Below are 12,113 nucleotides of genomic sequence, written 5' to 3'. Positions count from 1 at the left end.
TAGAAATATGACATTAAAGGTGATTTGGGTGAGGACTCAGAAAGAAAGGACAGCTGGAGAGAAAGCATTCACCATATTAGAGGATACATGAATATGAATTGAACAGTATTCTATAATATGGCTTTTCTAATGTTGAGCTTTGCATATGTGGAATAAATTCCACTTGGGGATGATGTATAATATTTTTTAAACAAGGTTGGATTCAATTTGAGTATTTTTATTACATGTGTAGGTTTATGGATCCACCACCAAGTTAATTATAATAAATGTAGCATTACTCAGATTTTGTTCATTCTGTGTCAGTAGTATTTTTCAAGGAATTCATCCATTTAAATTGTTAAAACTTGTTAGTATAAACTTGTTCATAATATCCCTTTAGTGTCCTTTTCAAAATACAGATAATCATGACAATAAAAGTTTTCAAAGAAAGCAAAAAAAAATCGGACTTTTCAAGTCTGAAGGATATGTAGTGATAACTTCCCTTTTATTCCTCAACTGATTATTCATGTCTTCCTTCTCTTTTCCTTGGTTAATCTACCTAGCAATATATAATTTTGTTGATGTTTTCAGAGAGTCAACATTTGGCTTGCAAGTTTTTCTGTTAATCTGTGTTATATTTCATTGATTTCTGCTTTTATTTTCATTATCCCGTCCTTTTACTCACTTTGCATTTACCTTGCTCTTCTTTTTCTAGCTTCTTAAAGTAAAAGCTTAAGTCAATGATCCTATATAGACCTTTCTTCTTTATAAATAAAAGCACTTAAGGCTATAAAAACACTGCTTTAGCTGCATCTCATAAACTTTTATTTTGCTGAGAGGAATTTAAAACTACATAGTGGGTTATAAGACTTGATACTGGTAAGATGTAATTTCTCCCCCAAGTTATCTATTGATAGACTAAAATCTCAATAATAAACACTACCCAGGTTTTCTTTTTCTTTCCCTTCCTCCCTCCTTCACTCTCTCTCTCTCCTCCCTCCCTCTCCTCCTCCCTCCCTCCCTCCCTCCTCCTTCCTTCCTTCCTTCCTTCCTTCCTTCCTTCCTTCCTTCTTTCCTTCTTCCTTTTCTTCTTTCCTCTCCCTCTCTCCCTCCCATCCTCCCTTCTTCTCTTTCTTCCTTCCCTTTATGAGTAGCTGATGCTAAAATTTAAATGTAAATGAAGAGGACCTCAACTATCCAAAACAATCTTGAAAAAGAAAAATGGAGAAGACTCATACTACCTGATTTCAAGACTTTCTATGATCCTACAGTAGTAATACAGTGTGTTTGGTTTACAGATAGACATACTAATTGAAGGAACAGAACAGAGACTTTAAAATAGACCCACACTTAACCAGTCATTGGATTTTCAACAGAGCAATCCAATGAGGGAAAGGCAAGACTTTTCAACAGTGGTGCTAGAGCCACTGGATAGCTATACGAAAAAGAAAATTAAACCCTGATCCATGCCTCATGCCATACACAAAAGTTAATTCAAGATGGATCATAGACCTAAATGTAAAGCTAAAACTGTATGGTATTTAGAAGAAAATATGATTATCGTGACAATAAAAGTTTTAAAAGAAAGCAAAAATCAGACTTTCTCAAAACTAAACATCTATTCATCAAAAATTATTGTTAAAAAATAAACAGAAAAGTTTCGGACTGAGAAAATATTTGCAAAATGTACATATGACAGGATTAATAAAGAACTCATAGAATTCAACAATATCAAGAAAAATAATACAATAAAAAACTGGAAAGATTTGAGCAAACAGCACATAGAAAGTGCTCAACGTTGTTAACCATCAGAGAAATGGAAATTAATACCCCCATGAGATAGCACTACACATCCTTCACCAGAGATAAAATAAAACTGTCAGAGAGAATGTGAAACAATAGGAACTCTCATATGTTGTTCATGGAAAAGAAAAATGGTACAAACACTTTGGAAAAGGTCTAATCATTTCTTATAAAACTGCACATTTGATTACCTTATAACCCAGTATATTGGGTTGAATAGTATCCCATCAAAACTCATGTCTACCAGGAACATATGAATATAGCCTTATTTCCTTATTTTCAAATAGTCTTTGCAGATATAATTAAGTTAAGGTGATATCCTACTGGATTAGTATGGGCCTTAATAAAATGACTGGTATCCTTACAAGGGGAGGGAGATTTGGATACATAGAAGAAAGAGAGCTGTGTGACCACAGAGACAGAGATTGGAGTGACATAGCTCTAAGCCAAAGAATGCTAAGGAGTGCTAGAAACTACTAGAGGACAGGAGACAACCCAGCCAACACGTTGATTTAAACTTCTGGTTTCTAAGCTGTGAGAATAAATTTCTGTTGTTTAAGCCTCTCAGTTTGTGGTAATTTGTTACAGCAACCATAGGAAACTAAGACATCCAGGGACTTATCCACAAGAAATAAAAACAAAAGTTTACCAAACAAAAAAACCTAGCATAAGGATGTTAACATCAGCTTTTTCAAAATGACTAAAAACTGGAAGCCATCAAGGTATCTATCAAGGAGAATGGATATAAACAGTCATATATTCATATGAGGGGTTGAGTAGTACTCAGCATTAAAAAGGAACAGACTACTCATATGTATGCAACGACATGGATATAGTTAAAATCTTTACACTGAGTGAAAGAAGACTTACACAAGAATATGTATTATATTATTCCATTCTTGCAAAATTGTACAGCAGGAAAACTAATTTACAGTGAAATAAAATCAGATCAGTGGTACCTCTCAGGCACAGAGGTGATAGTTTACTGGGATGGGGCACATGGAAACTATGTGATAGGATTTCAGTTAATAATCTATCTTGATAAAGTTTAGGTTGTGGAGGTACAGGCACCGTGTGAACCTGTGGACTAGTACACTTAAGATTTCACATTTCCTGTAAATAAATTCCACCTAAAAAGAAAAAATAACTTTAGGTAATTATATGCATGATACCCATTATTCTTGGACCAACCACCTTTCATCGGGCCCACCCGGCTAAGATGCTAGGATCTGGCTCATAAACTGCCATGTGTAGAGAGCTTAAGTGGACACCCTGGGCATGAGCCCGTGGGTCTCTGCCTGCCTATTACCTGCATGAGCTAAGGAGGAGACGATCTCTTACCTTTCACCACTTGTTAGATTATCTTTGCCAGTACCATTCGGTGTTCAGATTAGATCTTAACACACACTCATACCTGCCAACCACTCTGAGGGATAGAGATTGTCTGAGGAGAATGATCAGTTGCTAAGGACATGCCATGAAGACCTCACAAAATGACAGCAACAGACATACATGAATAGAGCCTCATCACCTCTTTACCTACTCACAGTGAGAATATCAGTCTCTTTTCCAAGAAGCATAGAGCCTTGACATATTGCACTTAACTCAGATATGCTCAACTATTCAGCTCTCCCTGAAATAAACTGCTTGTACTAAACTCCTCACTTTTACCAACCAAGGAGATATTGCTAGAAATCTGTGAGAATAGACAAAATAAAAAATAATGTTAACACCAAATGCTGGTAAGAATGTGGGAGAAACTCAAAAATTGCTAGTGAAAATTTAAAACAGTACAGCTATCCTGGAAATGGGCATGACAGCTTTTTATAAAACTAAACATGTATTTACAATATGACCCAGAAACTACACTCTTGGACATTTATTCCAGAAATGAAAACTTTTATGTTCACATAAAAACCTGTATACAAATGTTCATAGCAGCTTTATTTATAATACCCAGAAACTATAAACAACCCAGATGTCCTTCACTGAATGAATGGTTTAACAAACTGGTACATTCATACCATGAAATACTACTCAGCAATCATAGGAATGAAGTATTGACACATGCAACAATTTAGATGGATCTAAGGAGAGTTATACTGAATGAAAAAAGGCAATCCCAAAAGGTAACACACAATATGATTTTCTTTATATAACATTCTTGAAATGACAAAATTATAGAGACAGAGAGCAGATTAGTGGTTGCCAGAGAAAGAGAGGGAATAAAAGGGTAGCACAAGGAATCCTTGTGATGGAACTGTTCTGTATCTTTGAATATGGGAGCAGTTACATGAATGTACATGGGATAAAATCTCATAGAACTAAATAAATACACACACATACGAGAGAGTGAAGGAAAAACTGGTAAGATCTGAATAAAGTCAGTGCACTATATTAACAGAAATACAAGCCTGGTTTAACAGGAAAAAAAATCAATGTAATTCACCAAATTAAAAAAAAAAACCTAAAAAAAAAAATACACAACATATATGATCATCTCAAAAGATGCCAAAAACACATTTGACAAAATCCAACATCTATTCCCAATAAAAGTCTCATCAAACAAGGAATAGGAGAGGTTTGTCAAATTGATAAAGGCAACTGTAAAACTTACACTTAGGAGGAAAGCATTCCTCATAAGTTCAGGAACAAGGAAAGGATGTCCACGCTCACCATTTAAATTCATCATTGCACTGGATGTTCTCGCCTGTGCAATGAGGCAAGAAAAAGAAATTAAAGACATACTGAATGGAAAGAAGTAAACTCTACTTATTCACAAATAACATGATCATCTATGTAGAAGATCCTATAGAATCTATTACAAAAGCTACTAGGACTAAGAATTTTGCATGTTTGCCAGATACGAGATCATTAAACATAAATTAATTGTATTTCTATGTACTGTCAACAATTGAAAACTGAAATTTAAAAATAGCTTAACTTAAATAGCATCCAAAAATATGAAATACAAAGGGATTAATCTGATGAGATGCACAAGACCTGTGTACCAAAAACTACAAAACAATGCTGACAAAAATTAAGAAGTCTTATAAAAATAGAAGGATATACTATGTATATGTATTGGATGATACATATTATGTATATGTAAATTGTCCACAAATTGATGTAGATTCAACTTAATCCCAATCAAAATCCCAGTATGCTTATTTTGTGAAAATAACCAAGGTAATTTTAAAGTCCAAATGGAAATGCAGAGAATCTAGAATAACTAAAGCAACTTGAAAAAAAAAATGTTGGAGGATTTATACTTTCTGGGTTCCAGACTTATTATAAAGCTACGACCATCAAGACTATGTGGTACTGGCATCAAGATATAAAAAGAGAGGAGTAGAAAAAACAGAACCCAGATATAGACCCATACACATATGGTCAACTGATTTACTGTAAATGTACATAGGCAATTCAGTAAAGAAAGAGTTGTCTTTTCAATCAACGATGCTAGAAAAGAATGGACATTTGTATGCAAAAAAAAAAAAATAAATAAAAGAAAAAGAAAGAAAAAGAAAACACCGGAAAACAAAAACAGAAAAAGAAGTGTAATTAAATCCAGACCTGGTACCAAGCAGAAAAATTTACTCATAATAGGTTATAGATCTAAATGTAAAATAAAAATTATAAAACTTTTAAAAGAAAAAATATATATGAAAATCTTTTTTACCTTATTTTAGGCAAAGATTACTTAAATATACCACCAAAAGTGAGATTCATGAGAAAAAAAATTGAAACTTTGACTTCACCAAAATTAATTGCTCTTTGAAAGACACTATTAGGAGAATGAAAAGTCAGCCACAGAGAAAATATATGTAAATCAAATATGTGATAATGGACTTCTCTACAGAATATATGAAGAACTTTCAAAGCTCAATAATAATAAAATAAGAAACAAATTTTTTAAATGGGCAAAAGATTTGAGAAGACATTTCATCAAAGAAGAGAGATAGATGGCAAATAAGCACATGAAAAGATTCTCAAAATGCATGACACAGCTATGAGAATGTCTAAAATTAAAATAATAATACCAAGTTTTGACAAAGATGTGGAACATCTGGAACCCTCATACACTGCTGGTGAGATGTGAAATGGTGCAGCCACTTTGGAAAACAGTTTGTAAAGTGATTAAAAAGTTAATTATACACCGTATCATACAACCCAACCATTCCAGTCTCAAGTATTTAGCCTAAAGAAATGAAAGTTAATGCACACAAAGACTTGTCATGAATGTTCCCACAGGCTTTATTTGTATTCATCAGAACTGGAGACTACTCAAAGTCTTTCAATAGGTGAATGGTTAAATAAATTGTGGTATCTATATAAAGAAATATTACTCAGCAATAAAAAGAAATGAACTGTTGATACATGCAACACTGTGGATGAAATTTAAAGTAAATATGTTGAGTGAAAGAATCTAGTATGTATTCTGTATGATTTGATTTATGAATTCTAGAAAATGCAAACAAATCTATAATGACAGAAAGCAGATCAGTGCTTGTCTGGATATGGGGAGAAGGGAGAGGACAGGGAGGGGCAGGAGATAGGGCTTACAAGTGAGGCACAAGGAAACTTTGGGGTGATAGGTATGCTCGGTATTTTTGGATTGTGGCAACAGTTTTATGGATGTATACATGTCAAAACTTACCACATTTTATATTTTATATATAGTTTATTATACTTTGATAATATACCTTATAAATATCCCTTAACTATTATACCATAATAATACCTTATACCATAACATATTTTTCTTATGGTAATAAGTATAGCTTATATAACAGTTTTTTTGTTTTTTTGTTTTTTTTTTTTAAGGCAAAAGCATTGAATTCACTGTAAAGTACAAGTCCAGATGTATGGTTGTATCTAGAGCTGAAAAATAACAAAACAAAAATAAAGTGCCAGGAATGTTGAAAATAAAACAATAAAAAAAGACAAATCACAGAAAAATTTATCCTTACCTCCCAACTTCACATAAAATTAATTCCAGTTGGATTAATGACCTATAATGTTCTCAGAATTTATATGGAATTTCTACAAATCAATAACAGAACAAAACAGCCAAATGAAAAGGAAACCCCTTAAACAGTCAAATCACAGAAGAGGAAATACCAATAGCTAATCAATACAAGAAGAGATGCTCATGCTCAAGGAAAGCAAAGCTCCCCCAACCCCTGAGATTTCACCACAGACCAAAGAGATAGGTGAAAAACGAGATCTGACAGTACCTAGATGTTGGTGAGGATGTAAAACAAGAGCGCTCATTGCTGCTACCGGGAGCTGCTACCAGGAGTGTAAAGTGGTATAACAGCTTCATAATACAATGTGGCACATCCTAATCAGGTTGAGAACACTCAGTGTTTATGAACCAGCTGCTGCACTCCTACGTAGTCATCTGGAGAAACTCTTGCAGCAGGTGTTTTCAAGGAAGTAACAAGAATATATAGATAGCAACTTATTTAACGGCCAAAAATCGGAAAAACTTAAATGTCCAAAAGAAAGAAATTGATGATTCAACTTCATTAAAACAGAAATATTCATATAATGGAATCGTGTAACAGTTTTAAAAAGTATAAACTAAACCTGCACATTGTTACAGAAGGATGTATACATTACAATACTATGTACAGAATTTATAAACATGAAAAGCAACACTCTGTATGGTTGAAGGATCATCAAATGGAAAAAAAAGGATAAAGGCAGTCCTGAGAAATGCTAATCCATAAACTGGATACTCAGGGGCGAGGTCGAGGGGCAAACACAACCAGTATGGGGCTGTGGCCTGGTTTTATGTTTTATTTCTCAGGCTGCAGGGAAGGCACACTGGTGCTTATTGCATAATTCTTCATACCCTGTTGTAATCTTAAATAATCCATCATAAAAAAATAATGTTATGGGAATTCATGGAGTAGAACTGGTGCACAAAAAAGTTACCAAGTTAAAAACAGAAACTGGACAGTATCTAGAAGGAGCAGATGATTCAGGCTCAGAAGACAAGTACTATGTTGAAGATCAGGCCTACCAAGAAAAGCCCAATAGGGAGATCCTGTTCATGCTGGAGAATGGACACCAAATGAGCAGAGTGAGACCCCTGGGGGAGGAGCGGGGGTGCGGTGCCAGGGAAGCCCTCTTTGGGGTGAGCAGTTTGGAAGGGAGGCCTGGAGAACAGCTTCCCCTGGGAGATCACAGATGATTCTCCTTCCTCATCTGCTAAGCTCTTCAACTGGCCTGTCTCCTTGTCTACCTGGTGCTTTCCACTCACCTGGACAAAGGTCCAGAAGACATTCACTCTCATCTTTCCAGGGCTCATCTCCTTGTTCCAGTTGTGTGATGAGTTCTGGTTTGGAAAAGGCAATTCCTATTCACAGGGAAAGAAACCGAGGGGACCTTGGGTTAGTGGCTTAAAAGGCTATCACAGAACTCAGTCAGCTGGGGAATGCAACAATGCAGAAGGGAGCAGGGAAGCACAAAGTGGGGACAAAGGCTCTCTGAATGCTGAGAAAAAATGGCTAAAGCGAGGGGGAAATCCTGGAGCTACAGGCACTATGCTGATTCTCCTGTGTGCTTGAGTGAATACAAATATTCCCCCATTTAAAACACGTTCACTTGGGAGGAGTGACCAGGCCTTAAAAGAGGCCTGGAAATATGAAATGCAGTCAACTACACAAACACTCATAACTTCACTACTTTCAACTCTATAGAATCCAGACATTCACTGGGGGTATGGGGAAAATATTATTCTTATTTCTCAGCCAAAAGCATGATGGTTGTTACATAAATCTTAAAATGCCCACAAACAGAGGCCAAGACCTGAGAAGGACCATCCTTACCTAGCGACACCAAGTGGCTGTAGTTCTCCAGCATTACATCCCGATACAGGTTCCTCTGAGCAGGACTTAGGATCTCCCACTCCTTCTCGGTGAAGGCCACAGCTATATCCTGGAAGGCCATTAATGCCTGTAACACAAATACATCCCTGCTCACTCAGGAGCCAGCCATGCCTACTAGTCAACCTAAGCCACTAACCAGGGCCGAGGCAGCAAGAAGATTGCCGGGGGGCACCCAAGTGAGATACACAGATCCTGTTTTTAGCCTGAATCCTGGTGCCATGTGTTAATCCTCTCCTCAACATTGCTAGCAAGTCTATTTAAGAGTTCTCTATTCTGTTCTATTGATTGCTATGTCTATGACACTGTTAAAAAGTTTTGATTACTGTAGCTATATATATAATAGGTCTTGAAATCAGGTAGGCTGATTCCTCCCACTTTTTCATTTGAAAGGTTATTTTAGCTATTCTAGAACACATGGCTCTCCACATAAATTTTAGAATAATCTGTCTATAACTACCAAAAAATATTTCTAGAATTTTGACGAGATTTGCATTAAACATGTATATCAGTTCGGGGAGAACTGACATCTTTACTATGTTGCCTCTTCAAATTCACGAACAGAATGTTTCTCCATTTATTAAGATGTTCTTTGATTTCTTTCATCAGCATTTTGTGGTTTTCAGCAAACAAATCCTATATGTTTTATTAAGAATTTCTTTTTAGTGATTTTAATGGTATTGTAATTTTTGCTATAATTTTTATTTTTCAATTAGTTTACATACAATATTATATTAGTTTCAGGTGTACAACACAGTGATTAGACACTTATATAACTTACAGTGATCACACCAATAAATCTAGTACCCGTCTGAAACCATACATAGTTATTACAACATTACTACTATATTCCCTATGCTATACTTTATATCCCCATGACTATTTTGTAACTACCAATTTGTACCTCATAATCCCTTCCCCACTTCATGCAACCCCCTCACACGCTCTCCTATCTGGCAACCATCAAAATGTTCTCTGTATCCAAGAGTTTCTGTTTTGTTTGTTAGTATATTTTGTTTTTTGTTTTTTTTATATATATATATAAATGAAATCAATGCTATTTGTTTTTGCCTGACTTATTTCAGTTAGCATAATACTCTCTAGGTCCATCCATGTTGTTGTAGATGGCAAGATTTTTCTTTTTATGGCTAATATTCCATTGTATATGTATACCACCTCTTCTTTATCCATTCATCTATCGATGGAAACCAAGGTTGCCTCCATATCTTAGCCACTGTAAACAATGCTGCAATGAACATATGGATGCATATGTCTTTTTGAATCAGTGTTTTGGGTTTCTTCGGATAACTATCCAGAAGTGGAATTGGTGGGTCCCTCTTTGTCTCTTGTTATAGCCTTTGTTTTTCCTTTTTTTTTTTCAGTATTATATTAGTTTCAGGTGTACAACACAGTGAGATTAGACTTTTATATAACACATGAAGTGATCATACCAATAAATCTAATATCCATCTGAAACCGTAGTTATTACAATATTATTAACTATGCCTCTTATACTCTACTCTATATCCCCATGATTATTTTCTAACCACCAATTTGGACTTCTTAATCTCTTCCCCCTTTTAAGCCATCCTCCTAAAGCTCCTCCCATTTGGCAACCATCAAAATATTCTCTGTACCTATGAGTTTCAGTTGTCTATTTTGTTTTTTTAGATTCCACATATAAGTGAAATCATATGGCATTTGTCTTTCACTGCCTTACTCCACTCAGAACAATAACCTCTAGGTCCATCTATGTTGTTGCAGGTGGCGAAATTTCATTCTTTTTTATGGCTAATATTCACTTGTATGTATATGTGTGTGTGTGTGTGTGTGTGTGTGTGTGTATGTGTGTGTGTGTTATGAATGGATAAAGAGGATATTATATATATACTGTATATATAATATATATATATTATATATATATAGTGTGTGTGTATATATATGAATGGATAAAGATATTATATATATATATAATATATATATACATGTGTCTTCAAGTGGGCCTCCTTGGGTTCACCTTGTTTGGGACTTTGCGCTTCCTGGGCTTGTATGTCTATGTCCTTCACCAGGTTAGGGAAGTTTTCCATCATTATTTCTTCAGACAGGTTTTTAATTCCTTGCTCTCTCACTTCTCTTTCTGGTACCCCTATGATGCAAATGTTGGTATGCTTCGTCTTGTCCCAGAAGCCTCTTAAACTATTTTTTTTTTCTTTTCCTGTTCTGACTGGATATTTCCTGCTACCTTGTGCTCCAAATCACTGATTCAGTTCTCTACTTCATCTAATCTACTGTTGATTACTTCTATTCTTCATTTAAGTTATTGTATTTTTCACTTAACTAGTTTTTTATATTTTCTGTCACCATTTTTATGTTTCCTCTTTGACATTCTTACTGATATCATTGAGCATCCTTATAAATCAGTGTTTTGAACTACGCATCTGGTAGATTTCTTATTTCCATTTTGTTTAGTTTATTTATTTATTTTTTCCTGAAGCTTTGTTCTACTCTTTCATTTGGAACATGTTTCTTTGTCTCCCCATTTTGGCTGCATCTCTGTTTATTTCTATGTATTAGGTAGAGCTGCTACATCACCCCATGTTGGGAGAATGACTTTATGTAGTAGGTGTCCTGTGGGGCCCAGTGGCTCAGTCTCCCTGTTACCTGAGCCAGGTGCTTCAGGTATGTTTCTTGTGTGGGTTGTGTGTGCCCTCCTGTAGTAATTGAGGCTTGACTGCTGTTGGCATGTCAATATGAGGGACTGACTCTCAGGCTGATTGGTTGTGAGGACTGACCATGACTAGAGTGGAGGAGCTGTCGTGCAGGGCCTGACCCTATGCAGCAGGATTTGGTTTAGCAGTGCCCTGGTGCCCTTTGGGTCGGTCATTTGTGGAGGTGGTTGGATGGTGCTGTGGTCTAAAACTGGCCACCAGGTGTGTTGGTTCTGAGGCATCTTGAGAGGTGCTCTAGTGCAGGCCAAGGTCAGCTGCTGCCTGTGCTCTAACAGAGGTCACTTGATATAACCTACAAAGTGATCTGCCAATGGTTACCACTTGCACTGGGCTTAGAGGTGCCTGGAAGAGATTAAGCAGTAAACTGAGGCTGGCTGCTGCTACTGCTGGGCTTAAGGCTGCTTAGCAAGAGGTATGGACTACATCAAGGCCAGATGCTGCTTGTTTGTGGTTTGTGAACCTTTGAGAGGTTTTAGGAAAGTTAGCAGCATTAGTCAACATAGGCCATTTGTATGGAAAAGCCACTGGAAATGGCTTGGGTGGGCCCACCAGTTAGGTATGGCGAGGTCTCAGGGAATCACCAGGGTGAGATAAAACTGATGTTAGCTAGGCTGATGAAGATTCAAATACAGTACATGCCTGAGTGGTGGGAGGGCTCAACAAAGGAACAATGGCTACTGCCAGCACTTCTTTCTGGGAGAAA

General features: G+C 36.1%; 1 protein-coding gene across 1 annotated transcript in view; it reads right to left on the bottom strand.

Moving 5' to 3' along the window:
• Positions 1-12,113, bottom strand: part of ZNF169 (zinc finger protein 169) — a 43,062-nt gene that overhangs the window by 8,565 nt on the left and 22,384 nt on the right. Inside the window, 2 exon segments of the mRNA XM_039875727.1 lie at positions 8,057-8,152; positions 8,625-8,751. Of these exon segments, the coding sequence (XP_039731661.1) occupies positions 8,057-8,152; positions 8,625-8,751 (223 nt within the window).

Source organism: Pteropus medius, unplaced genomic scaffold, assembly GCF_902729225.1.
Source record: "Pteropus medius unplaced genomic scaffold, Ma_sr-lr_union100, whole genome shotgun sequence".
Classification (NCBI taxonomy): Eukaryota; Metazoa; Chordata; class Mammalia; order Chiroptera; family Pteropodidae; genus Pteropus; species Pteropus medius.
This window is presented reverse-complemented; position numbering and strand designations above follow the sequence as displayed.